The 18,803-nt window shown below is 37.0% G+C and overlaps 1 protein-coding gene across 10 annotated transcripts in view; it reads left to right on the forward strand.

Moving 5' to 3' along the window:
* PHKA1 (phosphorylase kinase regulatory subunit alpha 1) overlaps positions 1-18,803 on the forward strand; it is a 179,971-nt gene that overhangs the window by 71,505 nt on the left and 89,663 nt on the right. For all 10 annotated transcript variants that reach the window (XR_013374805.1, XR_013374806.1, XR_013374803.1 and 7 more), the window contains one exon: positions 4,049-4,183. Coding sequence is in view for 7 of the 10 variants with exons in the window: in XM_077888633.1 (XP_077744759.1) it covers positions 4,049-4,183 (135 nt within the window). In the remaining 3 variants the exon portion in view is untranslated. The remainder of the gene's footprint in view (positions 1-4,048; positions 4,184-18,803) is intronic.

The following is an 18,803-nucleotide window of genomic DNA, read 5'->3' on the forward strand; positions in this document are numbered from 1 at the left end:
TATTTATTTATTCATGAGAGACCCAGAGAGCGAGGCAGAGACACAGAAGCTGCTCCCCTGCAGGGAGCCCCATACAGGACTTGATCCCAGGACCCCAGGATCATGCTCTGAGCCAAAGACAGATGCTCAACCACCGAGCCACTCAAGCATCCCAGTGCAATAAATTTTTAGGTAGTCTCCCTTTCTTCAGTATAGGCCCACTATTATCGATCAGTTTATTCTTTACTCATCAACATGAATATGGTCTTTTTAAGGTACAGATATGGATATATTAATCCCCTGATTACAACTGCAAAGGTTTCCATTGCCAAACTCCTCCACATGATTTTTAAAGCCCTTTATGAAAAAAAAAAAAAAAAGCCCTTTATGATCTGGTTCCTGACCCTGTCTCCATTGTCATTTTTTACGATGGCCCCTTCACACTCCATGCTCCTGCTGTAAAGAACGTTCTATAGTCCCTAGATCTGCCTTGTTCCATGTTGCCCTTGAGCCATTGTCTAAGCTGTTTCTTCCATCTGGAACAACTCCCTTTTACCTTCACCTTTGCCAGATTAATTTCTACTCAGGCTTCTAGCAGAACTCATCGTCAGTGTCATTGTCTCCAGGAATCGTGTCTATCTCTGTACCCATAGCTAGCATTTGGCAGTGCCTAGTATATAGGTGGAATTTTCTACCTTGCCATCAACTTGTCTTCTATGTCACTCACTTGTTCTTCTACCTCGTTACCCTTGTCATTAGGACCTCCAGTTTGGATTGCATCTCATTTAATTGATTTTTAATCTCTGCCTGATTAGATCTAAATTCTGCAGTCATGAAGTCTCTTGAATCCTTTATGCTTTTTTCTAGAGCCACCAGTAGCTTTATAACTGTGCTTCTGAATTGGCTTTCTGACATTAAATTGTAATCCAAATTTTGTAACTCTGTGGGAGAGAGTGCTGTTTCTGATTCTTTCTTTTGAGGTGAGTTTTTCCTTCTAGTCATTTTTCTCAGTGCAGAGTGGCCAAAACAAGTTGTACTGGAAAAAGGAGAAAAAGAGAGAAGAGAAAAAAGAAAAAAAAAAGAAAAAAGAAAAAAAAGAAAAAAGGGGGGGAGCAAACAGAAAACAAAGAACAAGGGGGAGTATCATCTGATTCTATATACTGTAAATCCCTCGACTTTCCCTGGAACTTTCCAGTGCTGCTTAGTCAATAACTTGTTTTTCCCCTGTCCTTCTAGCTGGTCTTCTCGGAGAGGGACCTGCTGTGCTGATTCTCAGGTGTGTGCACCTGAGAGAGCTGCTTAGCCCCCTGCCCGGTACACAGCTCAGTGGGAGTTGTTTATCCTGTGAGGCCCCAGGAGGAACAACAGTGGCAGTGGCCTCCTATCCAGCCCTGGAGTCCGCTCCCGCAGTAACTACCACAGCTCTCAGTCCGCAGGGGCCTGGATCCTCCGCGGGCGGGGGCTGCCCATCTGCATAGCTCGGGCTGCCCAGCGGCAGGAGCATTCTTGCTGTCCTGTGTCCTCCCGGCCTCTGCCTGTCTCGGGGGGAGCGCCGGATCTTGGGCTGTGTCCCCCAGCACCCTGGGCTCCGGGCCTTGCGCCACTGGAATCACGCTCCTGGGCCACGCAGCCCCCTCCGTGCAGAGCCGCCACCTGAACCGCCCCCAGAGCTGCTCCTGCCCCGCCGGGCACGCACTGCAGCCCTTTAGGGAGCTCGGCTGTGGTGTGTGGCGCACTCTCTCCTGGGGCGCCAGGAGAGGTTCTCTGTTAGTGCCCCTGGAAGCCTGAGGGCATCCCCGTCCCTCCTGGGGTCCTGCCTGAGCTCCCTGCAAGTGCCTTTCCATCCGGGAAGATTGGCTTCTCCAGGATGGGACTTTCCTGTCCTGGTGGCCCTCGCCCCGCGGCCTTAGCCCGGCTCCTCGCGAGGCCCCTCCCCCTTGGATGCTTTTTTATTTCTTTATTTTTTTTCCTTCTTCCTACCTTGATAGAAGCAGAAACTCTTCTCACTGTAGCATTCCAGCTGTACTCTCTTTAAATCTCAGACCGAATTCGTAGGTTTTCAGGATGATTTGAAAGTTGTCTAGGTAATTTGGTGGGTACAGGTGACTTGGGGACCCTACTCTTCCGCCATCTTGCCCCCTCCCCTAGGTGGAATTTTCTAAATATTTTATAAAACATAATAAAAAAAACAAAAACAAAAAAAACAAAAAAGCTCAGCTGTTGAGGTTGAAAGTGTTCCTAGCACCCCAGAGTGTTGTTCATTTGCCTCTCTTTCAGTCCTCTCTACTCCTGCTACCAACTGCATTGCCTTTTGCAGATCCCTGAAGCTCAGTAGAATGCAGTTTGGACATCATTACCCAAGGATAAAATACAAAATACTTAAAGTGACATATATGCCCTCCATAAAGATCTAGCCTCTGTCTGCCTTTCCACTCTTTTTTTTTTTACCACTGTGCAAACTATTTTATGCTACAGCAATATTGAAATGTATGTAGTTCCTCATCTCCCCACCACACACATTCTTTTTTCATTTTCGTGTTTTATGATCATTGTGTACCTTGAACCTAAAATGGATTTCCCCATTCCTATTCACTTCTTTCTCCTGGCTAACATTTATTCTTTCAAATTCAGCTTAGACATCAATTCTTTCAGAAAGCCTTTTCTGAAACTGCTCTCTACCTATCTCAGACTTGATAGATGTTGCTCTTTGGAGCTTACAATGTTTTGTGCATATCTCTAGTTACGTAGCAGCTTATTTTACAATCAGCTTGTGTGTGTCACTTCCATTACACTGTAAGCTCTTCAAGAGAAAGACTAACTTACCCATCTCTTTATCCCTAGTGCCTAGCATAGTACTTCATCCATTTAAGTGCTTAGTAAATGTTTGTTAATGAATGGATGGATGACCACATGTGTTTTCCTGGACTTTCCTTAGCCCACTACCATTCTTCCTTTGTACATTTTTCCTGGAGAATATTTGTCATTTTCATGTTTCCAGTATAATTAATCAAGATTGTGTTATGTCCAGAGGGCCCTGTGATCATCAAATCCTGCATATTCTGATGCAGACTACAGCAACACAATACTATAAGGTTCCCAAGATAGACACACATCACACACACACACACACACAGAGAGAGAGAGAGAGAGAGAAAGAAGATAATTGCAAAGAAAAAGAAAGTAGCACTCTTTTAGCGAGGTTTTTGTCCTAAACACTCAACACAGAAAATATTGGTAAACTTGAATGAACCAAATGGTACCTTCATTTCCACATAAACCCAATTCAACACACCTACCAGCATTGGAGACAGGATCAGGGCACATGTTTGCCTTCAGTGCTTAGTGTCAAGCCAACTGAGGCCCCACTCAGGTTATTAGCCCCAGCCAGGTATCTGTCCCCTAGAGGGAAAGTAAACACAAAAGTCAGGGAGCTGACTTGGCCTCCTCCCTTGTAAGTATTATAAGCATGTTAGAGACACGAATATAACAGGAATAAAAGGGAGCTGTCCAGGCTTGGCAGGCTCAGAGTCTGGAGAAGTGGTATCCCTACCCACCTGCCAAGCCCAAAACGACTACACACAGTTTCAACTATGGCATCTCAATTTTTTATTTTCAATTTACCTTGTCTTCTACCATTCTCTGACTACAGGGTAATTCTTATTATTTGGGTGTTCTTTACTACCCTCAAAATCCTATCTGGACTTAAGGATATGAAAGAGCCTTGGAGAATCAACTTTTACCAAAGCTGTAACACACCTCATGTTGGATTTTTCCCCTATTTAAACATTGAATCTCAGATATAGAGTGTGGCATTCTCTAGGAGCACATATGTACTTAGCCAAAAAAGCAAAATCTAATTTGTAGTCATGAAGCCCTTTTTCCTTTTCCATTTAGGTAATAATATTATATACCTAGTGTGATATTTGTTTCATCAAAGTTCCTCAATAACTGTTAATTTCCTCTCATTTTCTTTCTCTTCCCTTCAAAAGAAATTATATGGCTTGAGAGATCTTTAGGTTTCTATTGAAATAAAAGTTTCTTTTGACCTCATCTTTTTTCCTTCCCATAGTTTCCATTCTAGCCGAGACAGAAGAAATCAAGGCCATTTTGAAAGACAAGGGAATCGATGTGGAGACCATTGCTGAGGTATACCCTATCAGAGTACAACCAGCCTGTATTCTCAGCCACATTTATTCCAGCCTAGGTAAGGAGATCGGCCTTAATAATCAGTCATTATAATCATCAAAGCATTATTCCATACAGGCTGTTTTTTTTCCTTTTTATTTTGTACTGCTTTGTTAAACTGGATCTGAGAAGGAATTTAGAGTCTCTAGAACCTAAGTTCCTAACCCAATATATCCTGAGCAGGTTTGGTAATTTTAGATGCGTTTATGAGCTCTGGCATATAGGCCATGACTGTTAGCAAACTATTGTTTCTTCATTCCAAGTGCATGCTTAACTAACATGATCTCCCCTTTCTTGAGACTATATTTCCATTTTGAATACATGCTAATTTTATGTAAAGTAATAACCAATGAACATTTTCAAGGTCTTTTACACCTTGTCATGTAGTGAATTGGTTGACAATATTAGAAAATTCCACTTCATCTAATACTTATTTTAATTAATACTCAATTTTTAACATATTAAACTTAATGATAGACTAAGCAGATTACTACAAATTACAAGTTTACACAATTTATTACAAATTTTATATTAAACAAATTGCTACACTGTTAACTTAAAAAAAAAGGATCTCAAATCCCCAAAGTACCCTTGTGGAAGACTGAATAACGGCCCCCAAAGGTATCTAGGTCCTAATTCCTGGAACCTGTGAATATTAACTTATATAGCAAAAGAGACTTTGCAGGTATGATTAATTGAAGGAGCTTGAGAGGTGGAGAATTATCCTGGATTTTCCAAGTGGACTTTAAATGTAATCACAAGTATCCTTTTAAAAGAAAGGCAGAGGGGATTCAGACTATAGAAGGTAAGATGTGTGACAACAGAAACAAGAGATTGGAGTGATGCAGCTATGAGCCAAAGATTTCCAAGGAATGCCCACAGCCCCTAGAAGTTAGAATTGGTAAGGAACAGATTCTCTCCTGGAGATTTCCAGAAGAAAACAACCCTGTTGATGCCTTGATTTTGTTTTTAGTCCTGAAAGCCTCATTTTGAGCTTCTGACCTCTAGAAATGTAAAAGAATAAGTATGTGTTGTCTTAAGCCACCTAGTTTGTGGTAATTTCTTAATAGCAGGAGCAGGAAAGTAATACAGATTTTGATATTGGGACATGTGGTGGTGCTGTAACAAATATCTAAAAAATGTGGAAGTGGCTTTGGAATCAGGTAATGCATAGAGGCTGGAAGAATTTTGAGTCACACGATAGAAAAAGCCTATATTGCCTTAAACAAGCTGTTGGTAGAAATAAGGATGCTAAAGGCATTGCCAGTGAAGGCTCAGAAAGAAATGAGGAACATGTAATTGCAAACTTGAAGAAAAAGATCTTTGCTGTATAGTGACAAAAAGATTGCTAGCTGAATTGTGTCCTGTGTTATGTGGAAAACATAACTATAAATTATGAACCTGGATATTTAACTAAGGAGATTTTCAGGCAAAGTGTTGAAATCATGGCCTGTTTTTTTTTCTTGCTGCTTATAGTAAAAGGAAAGAGGAAAGAGATAATTGAGGGAAAAACAGTTAAGCAAAAAGGAGTCAGGACTTGATGAAATTCTCAGATTGGCAAAAATGATAAAATTTGGAAATTTGCTGTCAGAAAAGAAATGCTCTGGAAAAGAATTCAAGGTTATGGCTGGACAACCTTTTGCTAAGGTTGACTAGAAAAACCAAAAGATCAGTGTATTCATTCATACAGTGGGCTCTTTGAAGAGATAAGGCTGTGACTTATGGATTCCCTCAACCATATTAGCAGAATCTAGGAATAGAGATGTGATTATCCCAGGAAAGATCTTGGAGAGGACCCTCTTGTCTAATGGCATGAACCCCCATGACATATATATAATACCCACAAAGTTTTTGAGAATGTTATATATGCAGAAACACTGACAAACTGTACTGAAAGGGACAGAAAGGGGACAAGATTAAAGAAGGATATTGGACTCTCAAAATTGTATAGCCAGGAAGCAGGCTGATAAAGCTACTAAGCTATAAACAAGTGCTACTCTTCAAGAAAAAGGAAGAACGACTTCAAGGGAGGTGCCTTGGGCCCAGACGGCAGAGCCTCAAACCACAGAGAATTACTACTATGCCTTGAAACCTAATTGAGTAATCCCAGTTGGATTTTAAAACTGTCTGGGGCTGCTGACTCCTTCCTTCCATTTTCTCCCTTTTGGAATGAGAATGTCTATAATTTATATTCTATGCCTGTATTTTTAGAGAACATAACTTGTTTTCTAGTTTCAAAGGTCCACAGATGGAGAGGAATTTTGTCTCATACCCATATCCTCACCCATACTTGATTTAGCTGATGAGATTTGGGGCTTTATAAATAATGATATTCAGAAGAGATTTTGGACTTCAGTTGATGCTGTAATGTATTGAGAGTTTGCGAAATGTTGGGATGAGGTGAATGCACTTTGTAAGTGGGAGGCATGTGAATCTCTAGGGGCCATAGGAGGGACTGTGGAAGGATGAAAAATGCTCCCCAAAGGTATCCAGGGTCTAATCCCTGGAACCTATGAATGTTACCATAGAGCAAAAAGGGAATTTACAGGTGATTAAATTAAAGAGATTGAGATGGGAGGGTTAGTCCAGATTATCCAGGTGGACCCTAAATGTAATCAGAAGTGCCCTATTTATAAGAGGGAGCCAAAGGGAGATCTGCCTATAGAATTAGGAGATATGAGGTCAGAAGCAAGAGATAGAAGTGATAAAACTACTAGCCTTATCCTCTAGAAATTGGAAGAGGCAAGGAACAGATTCTCTCCTGGGGCCTCCAGAAGGAACCAGCCCTGCTGACATTTTGATTTTTTTTTTACCTTTTAATACCCATAAAAGATATTAAAGTATTTTGGACCTCTGATGACTTTCAGAGCTATAAGAGTTTAAATGTGTGCTATTTTAAGCCACTGAGTTTGTGGTAATTTGTTATAGCACCAGCTAGAAATTAATACAATCTTAAATCAAGCCAGAAAAGGACAAATTTATAGATTATATCCTAGATAATAGATTGTCACTTATAAATCCAAAGCCTACTTTGTGTGTATGTGTATATATGTGTGTATGTGTGTGTACTTTCTTTATATATATGTATGTGTGTATATACTTTTCTTCTTCACCAAGAATGGTCAGTGAGTAATTACAGCCAAGCCAAGTCTTGTCCAGCTCAAAACCAGTCTCCTTTCCTTTTTACTAACACCTATTTTAGATACTCAGCTTCTACAGCAGTTATGTAGGTCTTAATTGAGTTGGAATCAACTAAGGAGGAGATGACCAACAGTCAGAGATGACTTTATCTGTCTCTCCTAAGCACTCATGTTTTATGCCAATAGGGCCTTAACTCCTCGTTAATATTATATCTGACTTTAGGAATACGCAGATTTCCCCCTTCTTCCATCCTAGCTATAATGTACAAAATTCCTTTTCTTTTTAATTCAAGTGCAAAGTTGAAATTTTCTAAAACTTTACCTTAAAAAAATGGGAAACTAAAATATACATACTTAGAAATTAACAAATTAATTGAATATAGATCTCAGACCCTAATTTCTGAAATCTAGCCACAGCTTAATTTGACTATTACAAAACACTGAACCCCTAGTTCCCTTCCCTTACTCAACTCTATCCAAGATAAATTCCAAGACCCTGAAACTTCTGAGATTAATTTGGGTTGATTCTTTACAAAGTGGAATGGGTATCTTAGTCCTTCCCAGACTTTGCTTCCTGTTTTTTATTTTCTTGGCCATTCCCACTAGCCTCAGACTATAATGTGCTCCTACTTTCCAAATACCAGTCCACTAAATCTGTTGACATAAGGAAGATATTTCTCTATCTAGTCCAAATCTTATTCCAGGAACAGTATAGTTGACCTTCTTTGCCCCTCTTAGAAGTCTTTATGGTTTGGAGTTCATGCAAGTGCTATTGGTGCCTTTGACCTGATTCTCTTTGATTCTCACTCAGAAGATGATAAGTTTATTTTACCCTTTGCTTTTTCACACTTATTATTCTAAATTTAGTGTAATCTTACTAGGATATAGGTAGCTTCCAAGCTCTGGGCCGTCATTCTTGGAATCTACCTGCATCACATCACGTCTTTCCAACAAATTGAAGCAAACACCTTACTGGTCACTTTTTCAAAGTGTGCACTTTGAGGCACTGAGAAGTTATAATTTCCCAGTCAAAGGAAATGAAGACAGATGGTCTTGAATTTAATGAGTAATTAACCATTACAGGGACTCCAGTAACAACCTGCCTTTACTTTCCAAATATGTTCCTTCATTTGCTTCATTCATTTATTCTTTCATAAGAATCTGTTGCTCACTTATTATGCATCAGGCACTGCGCTAGATTCTGTGGGTGACATAGACATGTAACCAGCTAATTATAATACAATCTTATAAATGCTATAGTAATGGTGTTATATACAAAGCACAGGAGAAAGAAGATAGATTTGTCTGGAAGTCACAAAAGGAATGATTTGATAACTTATCAAATGAGTAAGTCTTCAAAATATTATCATAGCAACAATTTCACAATTACAAAATTGCCTTAAGCATACATCAAGTGAAAACTGTAATACCACCAAAAAAAGAAAAGGGAGAGAGAGAGAGATTTCTTCACCAGGCATGTTCATGTATATATGTTAACTAAATGGGAATGTCTGCCTCGCCTCAAATATTTCAGTTCCATATCTTTATTAAATTTTTTTAAAGGATGAGATTGATTGGGGCATGTAGGTGGCTCAGTCAGTTAAGTGTCCAGCTCTTGTTTCAACTCAGGTCATAATCTCATGGTTGTGGGATGGAGCCCCATCAGGCTATGTGGTCACTGGGGAATCAGCTTCTCTCCATCTCCCTCTCTCTTTGCTCCTCCCCCCTGCTCACCCATGCTCACTCACTCCCTCTCTCAAATAAATAAATAAATAAATAAATAAATAAATAAATAAATCTATCCTTTTTTTTAAGTATGAGATTAATCAACTTTAGGAACATAACTTCACAAATATTCAACTTAAATCTATATAATTCTAATTTTTCTAATGTTACTGCACTTAGATACATTTATAGTTACAGTGTGTGCATATTGTGTTTTTTCACTTATTCTTTTTGTGTATTTTTACGTTTTGAAGGACCTATGTATTATTATTCCATCAAATTAAACTAATTGTTCCCTAGTTATTAAATACTTGAATTGTTTCCAAAGCCCTTATCATTCTATGAATGCCTTTGTATAGGCTTTCAAATATATACTCCTGTTTCTTTGGAGTATATTCTCAGAAAAGGGATTCTGGATAAAAGAAGATGGACAGCTTTGTAGTTCTTGTTTTATGTTGCCCTATTATTCTTTAGAAAGACCAACCAATTTTTAGTGACATCAGTAAATATAAAATATACCTTTTTATTTTTACTACTTTACCAACATTGAATTTTTATCACTTGTTTTTGTTAGATTAATAGTTTTGCTACACATGCTATTTTAATTGCCTTTCTTTAATTCTTGGTGAAGGTATACATTTCTTCATATCTGCTTTATTTTTTTGAAATTGTGTTTCCTATGGCTTGCATATCTGGCAGGATCTGCACATTTCCATATATATTTATCAATCCTTTAAGTATACCTTATGGTAAGCTTTTATCAATGAAGTTTGTAATGTATATATTTTCTGTTCTGTAACTTTCTTTCAGATAATTATTTTCTTGCCTTTGTGCAAATTTTTGAACATCAAATACATCCACTTTATCATCTATATCTTTCATTTCTTCAGGAATTGTAAATTTGTCTCCTAGTTTCATTTGAATAGATGTGCTATGCTCATTCTCCTCAGTTTTCATAAATAGTAAGTTATGGTTACAAATTGATATATATATGTCAAATGCAGGGACCTGGAAAGTAGAGAAAAGTCACCTACAAATATAACATTCATGGGAAACCACTGTTTTTGTTTTGGAGTGTTTGCTTCCAATCACTTTTTTATTAAATAAATACACAGTTGTTTTTAGAAAAATGGTGTCAGAAAGAACAATCTTTGCTATTTGTACTTTGCAACATAATAATGTATGATGAACCCTATTATATTTTCTTAACCTCTTACAACACTATTTTAATATCTGTTAGCATGATTTCAATATTTTAGATGTATGGATGATAAATTGTTTTTGTAAATTAAGTAGACTTTTTTTCCTATTTATTTTGTAAATTATGTATATTCTTTTACCATTTTTCTACTGGAAAATTGTAAATTTCTTATTGCTTTAGACAAGATTTTTTATATATTAGGGATGCTAACACTTTGTCTTCCACAAGTCATTGCAATACTTTGATATTTTATTATTTGCCTTTTAATTTTGTATTTTATTTTGATATATAAAGGTTTTACATTTTTACATAGTAAAATTGTCTTCTTTTTGTTTTCTTTGCTGTTATGCTTAGAAAGATAGATTCATCCCTAGGTCAAATATATTTTCACTGTATTTTCTTAGTTTTTTATAGTTACAATTTTACATTTATTTTTTTATTTATTTATTTTATTTTATTTTAACAATTTTACATTTAACTCTTAGTCTAGAATTTTAATTTTAGTTTACCTTATGACGTAAGAATCATAACTTGCTTGCAAAATACTTAGCCGGTCTTTCCAGCACTATTGATTGAATACTTCATATAAAAACTGTTGAAATGTCACCTTAATCATTTACTGTACATACATAGACTCACTAACACATGTATGTGTGTGTATGTTACTTTTTGGTGCTGTTGGTCACAGTTCCTCCTTTCTTAGCACTACACTTTTTTAAGTTGTCAAGCTTCAGCCTCTTTAATAATTGGGGAAATGTAAGACAAAACAAACAATGAGATAAAAGTTTTTCCCATTAGTTTTACAAAAGTTAAGATTGATAATATCCAGCGCTGGTGAATATGTGGAGAAATGAACAATCTCAGCACTTCTGGTAGTGTAAATCAGAGGCAATTTGGCATTACCTATAAAAAATTTTAATGCACGTATCTTTGACTAACAACTTTACTTAGGAGAATCTATCCTATATAATACTCATACAAGTGCACAAGGATATATGTACAAAGCTGTTCATTACAACATAATTTGTAATAGCAAAATGAGAGAAGCAAACTAATATGTATGAACAAGAATGGCTGAATTGTGATAGGTTGTCACAGTTAAAAAGAATAAGGTAGACTTTCAGCTTCTAGCTGTGAAATGGTTTGTATCAGATTAATCTTCATACTAAGAACAACTACAATGGCTATATTTTAAAAATAAAGGTAAATGAGAGCATTAGAAAATAATTAAGACAGCCAGACTTGAGAAGCCAAAATCCTGAAGAAAAGAGAACCTCAGAAAAGTAAGCACCATTCTTTATTCTCTGTGCAGTTTCCTTTGAGGCATTTGCTGATTCTTAAGCTGTGCTTGCATGGGATGAGAGGCCAAAAAACCAAGTACAAAATCTCACTGTTAGGAAAACAAAAATTTTATTTCAGAACCTTTCTTTGTGGAAGAAACTATAATAAACACTCCAGGCTTCCAGCAGAGTCCCTGAAGGGTGAGCTACATGCTAAAAGTAAAGGCAAGTCACAAATAGACCAGTTTCTCTGAAACACAAAGCCTAAAACACAATCTTCTCAATCACTGATATGACTAAGATGATCTGCTGTGTATCTGCCTGCTAAAATAAACTAAATCACCTTTGGAAGAAAATAATATCATCCAGAGCCCCTCCAATGCTTTGTGCAATGTGTTCAACATTGAAAACATATAATAAGATATGCTAGGAAACCAAATAAATGAAGGCCAAAAGAAAAAATACAACCAAAACAGATATACAGACTTCTAATTAACATAGTATTGGAAGTTCTAGCCAGAACAAGTAGGCAAGAAAAAGAAATAAAAGGCATCCAAGTCAGAAAGGAATAAGTAAAAAATGTTTGCAAATTACATGGTCTTACATGGGCTTACGTAAAGAAAACCCTAAAGATTCTACTAAAAAAAGTTAGAACATATTCAGCAAAATTGCAGGATACAAAAGCAACACGCAAAAATCAATTGCATTTTTATACATTAACAATAAACAGTCCAAAAGGAAAATTAAAAGAACAATTTCATTTACAATTATCAGAAAGAATAAAACAGTTTGGAATAAATGTAACCAAGGAAGTGAAAGACTTGTACACTGAAAAGGATAAAATGTTTATGAAAGAAATTAAAGAAGACAGAAATAAATGGAAAGGCAGCCATGCTCACGGATTAGAAGATGTCAGTACTATCCAAAATGATTGATGGACTCAATGCAATCCCTATCTAAAACCCACTGATATTTTTAGCAAAAATAAAAAATTTCATTCATATGGAATCTCAAGGGACCCCAAAACAATCTTGAAAGAAAAACAAAGATTGAAAACATATATTTACTGATTTTATAACTTACTACAAAGTGACAGTAATCAAGAGTGTACTACTGGCATAAAGACAGATCCATAGGAAAAAAATTAAATGGAATAGAAATCCCAGAAATAAATCCTTACAGATATAGTCAAATGATTTTTGACAGAGGTACCAAATCTATTCAATGGTGAAAGGTCAGTGCTCAAGATACTGTGTTAGGAAAACTGAATATCCATGTGCAAAAGAATGAAGTTGAACCCTAACTTTATACCATATACAAAGATTAATTCAAAATGGAGCAAAGAAAACATGAAAGGGTCAACCAGGAAATAAAAGATGAAAGGGTCAACCAGGAAGTTAAGGAAGTATTAAAAAGATTCATGGAAACTAATGAGAATGAAGATACAACCGTTCAAAATCTTTGGGATGCAGCAAAAGCAGTCCTAAGGGGGAAATACATCGCAATACAAGCATCCATTCAAAAACTGGAAAGAACTCAAATACAAAAGCTAACCTTACACATAAAGGAGCTAGAGAAAAAACAGCAGATGGACTCTACGCCCAGCAGAAGAAGAGAGTTAAGAAAGATTCGAGCAGAACTCAACGAAATCGAGAGCAGAAGAACTGTGAAACAGATCAACAGAACCAGGAGTTGGTTCTTTGAAAGAATTAATAAGGTAGATAAACCATTAGCCAACCTTATTAAAAAGAAGGGAGAAAAGACTCAATAAAATCATGAATGAGAAAGGAGAGATCACTACCAACACAAAGGAAATACAAATGATTTTAAAAACATATTCTGAACAGCTATACGCCAATAAATTAGGCAATCTAGAAGAAATGGACGCATTTCTGGAAAGCCACAAACTACCAAAACTGGAACAGGAAGAAATAGAAAACCTGAACAGGCCAATAACCAGGGAGGAAATTGAAGCAGTCATCAAAAACCTCCCAAGACACAAGAGTCCAGGGCCAGATGGCTTCCCAGGGGAATTCTATCAAACGTTTAAAGAAGAAACCATACCTATTCTACTAAAGCTGTTTGGAAAGATAGAAAGAGATGGAGTACTTCCAAATTCATTCTATGAGGCCAGCATCACCTTAATTCCAAAACCAGATAAAGACCCCACCAAGAGGAGAATTATAGACCAATATCCCTGATGAACATGGATGCAAAAATTGTCAACAAGATACTAGCCAATAGAATCCAATAGTACATTTAAAAATTATTCACCACGACCAAGTAGGATTTATCCCCGGGACACAGGCTGGTTCAACATTCGTAAAACAATCAATGTGATTCATCATATCAGCAAGAGAAAAACCAAGAACCATATGATCCTCTCATTAGATGCAGAGAAAGCATTTGACAAAATACAGCATCCATTCCTGATCAAAACTCTTCAGAGTGTAGGGATAGAGGGAACTTTCCTCGACATCTTAAAAGCCATCTACGAAAAGCCCACAGCAAATATCATTCTCAATGGGGAAGCACTGGGAGCCTTTCCCCTAAGATCAGGAACAAGACAGGGATGTGCACTCTCACCACTGCTATTCAACATAGTATTGGAAGTCCTAGCCTCAGCAATCAGACAACAAAAAGACATTAAAGGCATTCATATTGGCAAAGAAGAAGTCAAACTCTCCCTCTTCATCGATGACATGATACTCTACATAGAACACCCAAAAGCCTCCACCCCAAGATTGCTAGAACTCATACAGCAATTTGGTAGCGTGGCAGGATACAAAATCAATGCCCAGAAATCAATGGCATTCCTATACACTAACAATGACACTGAAGAAAGAGAAATTAAGGAGTCAATCCCATTGACAATTGCACCCAAAAGCATAAGATACCTAGGAATAAACCTAACCAAAGAGGTAAAGGATCTATACCCTAAAAACTACAGAACACTTCTGAAAGAAATTAAGGAAGACACAAAGAGATGGAAAAATATTCCATGCTCATGGATTGGAAGAATTAATATTGTGAAAATGTCAATGTTACCCAGGGCAATTTACATGTTTAATGCAATCCCTATCAAAATACCATGGACTTTCTTCAGAGAGTTAGAACAAATTATTTTAAGATTTGTGTGGAATCAGAAAAGACCCCGAATAGCCAGGGGAATTTTAAAAAAGAAAACCATATCTGGGGGCATCACAATGCCAGATTTCAGGTTGTACTACAAAGCTGTGGTCATCAAGACAGTGTGGTACTGGCACAAAAACAGACACATAGATCAATGGAACAGAATAGAGAACTCAGAAGTGGACCCTCAACTGTAAGGTCAACTAATATTCGACAAAGGAGGAAAGACTATCCACTGGAAAAAAGACAGTCTCTTCAATAAATGGTGCTGGGAAAATTGGACATCCACATGCAGAAGAATAAAACTAGATCACTCTCTTTCACCATACACAAAGATAAACTCAAAATGGATGAAAGATCTAAATGTGAGACAAGATTCCATCAAAATCCTAGAGGAGAACACAGGCAACACCCTTTTTGAACTCAGCCACAGTAACTTCTTGCAAGATACATCCACGAAGGCAAAAGAAACAAAAGCAAAAATGAACTATTGGGACTTCATCAAGATAAGAAGCTTTTGCACAGCAAAGGATACAGGCAACAAAACTAAAAGACAACCTACAGAATGGGAGAAGATATTTGCAAATGACGTATCAGATAAAGGGCTAGTTTCCAAGATCTATAAAGAACTTCTTAAACTCAACACCAAAGAAACAAACAATCCAATCATGAAATGGGCAAAAGACATGAAGAGAAATCTCACAGAGGAAGACATAGACATGGCCAACATGCACATGAGAAAATGCTCTGCATCACTTGCCATCAGGGAAATACAAATCAAAACCACAATGAGATACCACCTCACACCAGTGAGAATGGGGAAAATTAACAAGGCAGGAAACCACAAATGCTGGAGAGGATGCAGAGAAAAGGGAACCCTCTTGAACTGTTGGTGGGAATGTGAACTGGTGCAGCCACTCTGGAAAACTGTGTGGAGGTTCCTCAAAGAGTTAAAAATAGACCTGCCCTATGACCCAGCCATTGCACTGTTGGGGATTTACCCCAAAGATTCAGATGCAATGAAACGCCGGGACACCTGCACCCCGATGTTTATAGCAGCAATGTCCACAATAGCCAAACTGTGGAAGGAGCCTCGGTGTCCATCGAAAGATGAATGGATAAAGAAGATGTGGTTTATGTATACAATGGAATATTACTCAGCCATTAGAAATGACAAATACCCACCATTTGCTTCAACGTGGATGGAACTGGAGGGTATTATGCTGAGTGAAGTAAGTCAATCGGAGAAGGACAAACAGTGTATGTTCTCATTCATTTGGGGAATATAAATGATAGTGAAAGGGAATATAAGGGAAGGAAGAAGAAATGTGTGGGAAATATCAGAAAGGGAGACAGAACATAAAGACTCCTAACTCTGGGAAATGAACTAGGGGTGGTGGAAGGGGAGGAGGGTGGGGGTGAGTGGGTGACGTGCACTGAGGGGGACACTTGACGGGATGAGCACTGGGTGTTATTCTGTATGTTGTTAAATTGAACACCAATAAAAAATTATTTTATTAAAAAAAAAGGAGCAAAGACCAAAACCTAAAATTATACAACTCTTAGAAGAGAATACAAGGAGGAGAGCCTCATAACATTGGATTTTGCAATTATTTCTTGGATATAACACCAAAAGCACAGACAGCAAACAAAAGTTAGATAAATTGGACTTCATTAAATGTAAAAAATTTATTTGCATCAGAGTACACCATGAAGAGAGTGAAAAGGCAACATACAGATTGACAGAAAACATCTGCAAATCTTATATCTGATAAGGAAATATCCAGACTATACTGAGAACTCCTACAATTCAGTAACAACCAAAAAACCATCACAAAACCATGTATAGATTCAATGCAATCCCAACAAAATTTCAAGTGTTTTTCACAGAAATAGAAAATTCAATCCTAAAATTCATATGGAACCATGAAAAACCCTTTATAGGCAAAGCAATCCTGAGAAAGAACAAAGCTGGGGGCATCACACTTCCTGATTTTAAACTATATTACAATGCTGTAGTAATCTAATCTAATTCATGGTATTGCATAAAAATAAACACATACACAAATGGAACAGAATCAAAACCTAGGAATAAACCCATGCATATATGGTCAACTAATATGTGACAGTAGAGCCAAGAATACTCAATGAGGAAAGGATAGTCTCTGAAAAATGGCACTGGTAAAATTAGATGTGGTTACATGAAAAATATTGAAATTGGGCCACCATCTTACACCCTGACAAAAATGAACTCATAATGGGTTAAGGGCTTAAATGTTAGACCTGAATCTGAACAACTCCTAGAAGAGAACATAAAGAACATAAAAACATCTCAACATCAGTGTTGGCAAGGATTTCTTGGATATGATACCAAAATCACAAGTTAAAAAATCAACAAGAGGGACTACATCAACTAAAAAGCTTCTGCATAGAAAAATAAACAATCAAAACATGAAAAGGCAGCCTAAGGAATGGGAGAAAATAGTTCCAAACCATATATCTGATAAGGGGTTAATATCCAAAATATATAAGGGAAAAAATCCCAAAATACGTAAGGAACTCATACAACTCAGTAGCAAAAAAGCAAACAATCCAATTTAATAATGGACAGAGGACTTGAATAGACATTTTTCCAAAGACATCCAAATGGCCAACAGGTAAATGAAAAGAAAAAGGTACATCATTATTATCAGTATTTAACAGTGAAATACAAATCAAAACTACAATGAGATATTACCCCACACCCATTAGAATGGCTGTTATCAAAAAGGAGAGAAATAGAGATAACAAATTCTGTCAAGGATGTGGAGAAAAGGGAACCCTTGCACACAATTGGTGGGAATGTAAATTGATATAGCCATTATGGAAAACTGTAGGAAGTTCCTCAAAAAAAATTTTTTTCCTCAAAAAATCAATAATAGAATTACCGTATGATTCAAAAACCCCACATCTAGGTATATATCCAAAGGAAATGAAACCATTATCTGAAAGAGATATCTGCACTCCCATGTTGCTTGTAGCATTCATTAGTCACAATAGCCAAGACATGGCAGCAATCTAAATGTCCATCGATAGATAAATGGGTAAATAAACTCCTAACAAAGGAGAAACAAACTCCTAGAAACAGAATAGAATGGTGAGTACCGGGGGCTGAAGAGTGGAGGAAATCAGGAAATGTTGCTCAAAAAGTACTAACTTTCAATTATAAGATAAATAAGTTTGGACAACTAATGTACATTATGGTGACTATAGTTAACAATACCATATTGCATACTTGAAAGTTACTATGAGAGTAAGCTTAAGGTTCTCACCAAAACAATAACAAAATGGCAATTATGTGAAGTGAAGGATATGTTAACTAACCTTATTTGGTAAACATTTCACAATATATAAATGTATCAGAACATTACACTGCACATCTTAAACTTACACAATGTTATATGCCAGTTATATCTCAATAATGCTGAGGAAAATTTATTTTTTAATTTTGTTAAGATTTTATTTATTCATCCATGGGAGACACAGAGAGGGGGGGCAGAGACAGGCAGAGGGAGAAGCAGGCTCTCTGCAGGGAGCCCGATGCAGAACCAATCTCAGGGCCCCAGGATCACGACCCCAACGGAAGGCAAACGCTCAACCACTGAGCCACCCAGGCGTCCCTGGGGGAAATTTTTTTAAATTAAAAAGCCCAAACCCAATTAAAAAGGGAAAAAGACTTGAATAGACACTGCCCCAAAGAAGACATACAAATTGTCAATCAGCATATGAAAACAAGTTCAACAACACTAATCATTAGGAAAATGTAAATCAAAACCACAATGATGTATCACTTCACACCCATTAGTATGGCTATTGTAAAATGAATTAATGAATGAATCCATCCATCCATCCATCCATCCATCCATCCATCCAGAAAATAACAATGTTGGTGAAGATGTGGAGAAATTTCAATCATTATGCTCTGTTGGTGGAAATACAAAATGGTGCAGCTATTATGGAAAACAGTATGGCAGTTCCTTATAAAATTAACAATAGAATTGATCCAGCAATTCCACTTCTGCATATATACCCAAAGGAAGAGAAAACAGGAAATGAAACATAGGTTTGTTCACCAGTATTCAAAGTAACATTAGTCACAGTATACAAGAGGTGGATATAACC

The sequence above is a fragment of the Canis aureus genome, chromosome X (assembly GCF_053574225.1).
Source record: "Canis aureus isolate CA01 chromosome X, VMU_Caureus_v.1.0, whole genome shotgun sequence".
Classification (NCBI taxonomy): Eukaryota; Metazoa; Chordata; class Mammalia; order Carnivora; family Canidae; genus Canis; species Canis aureus.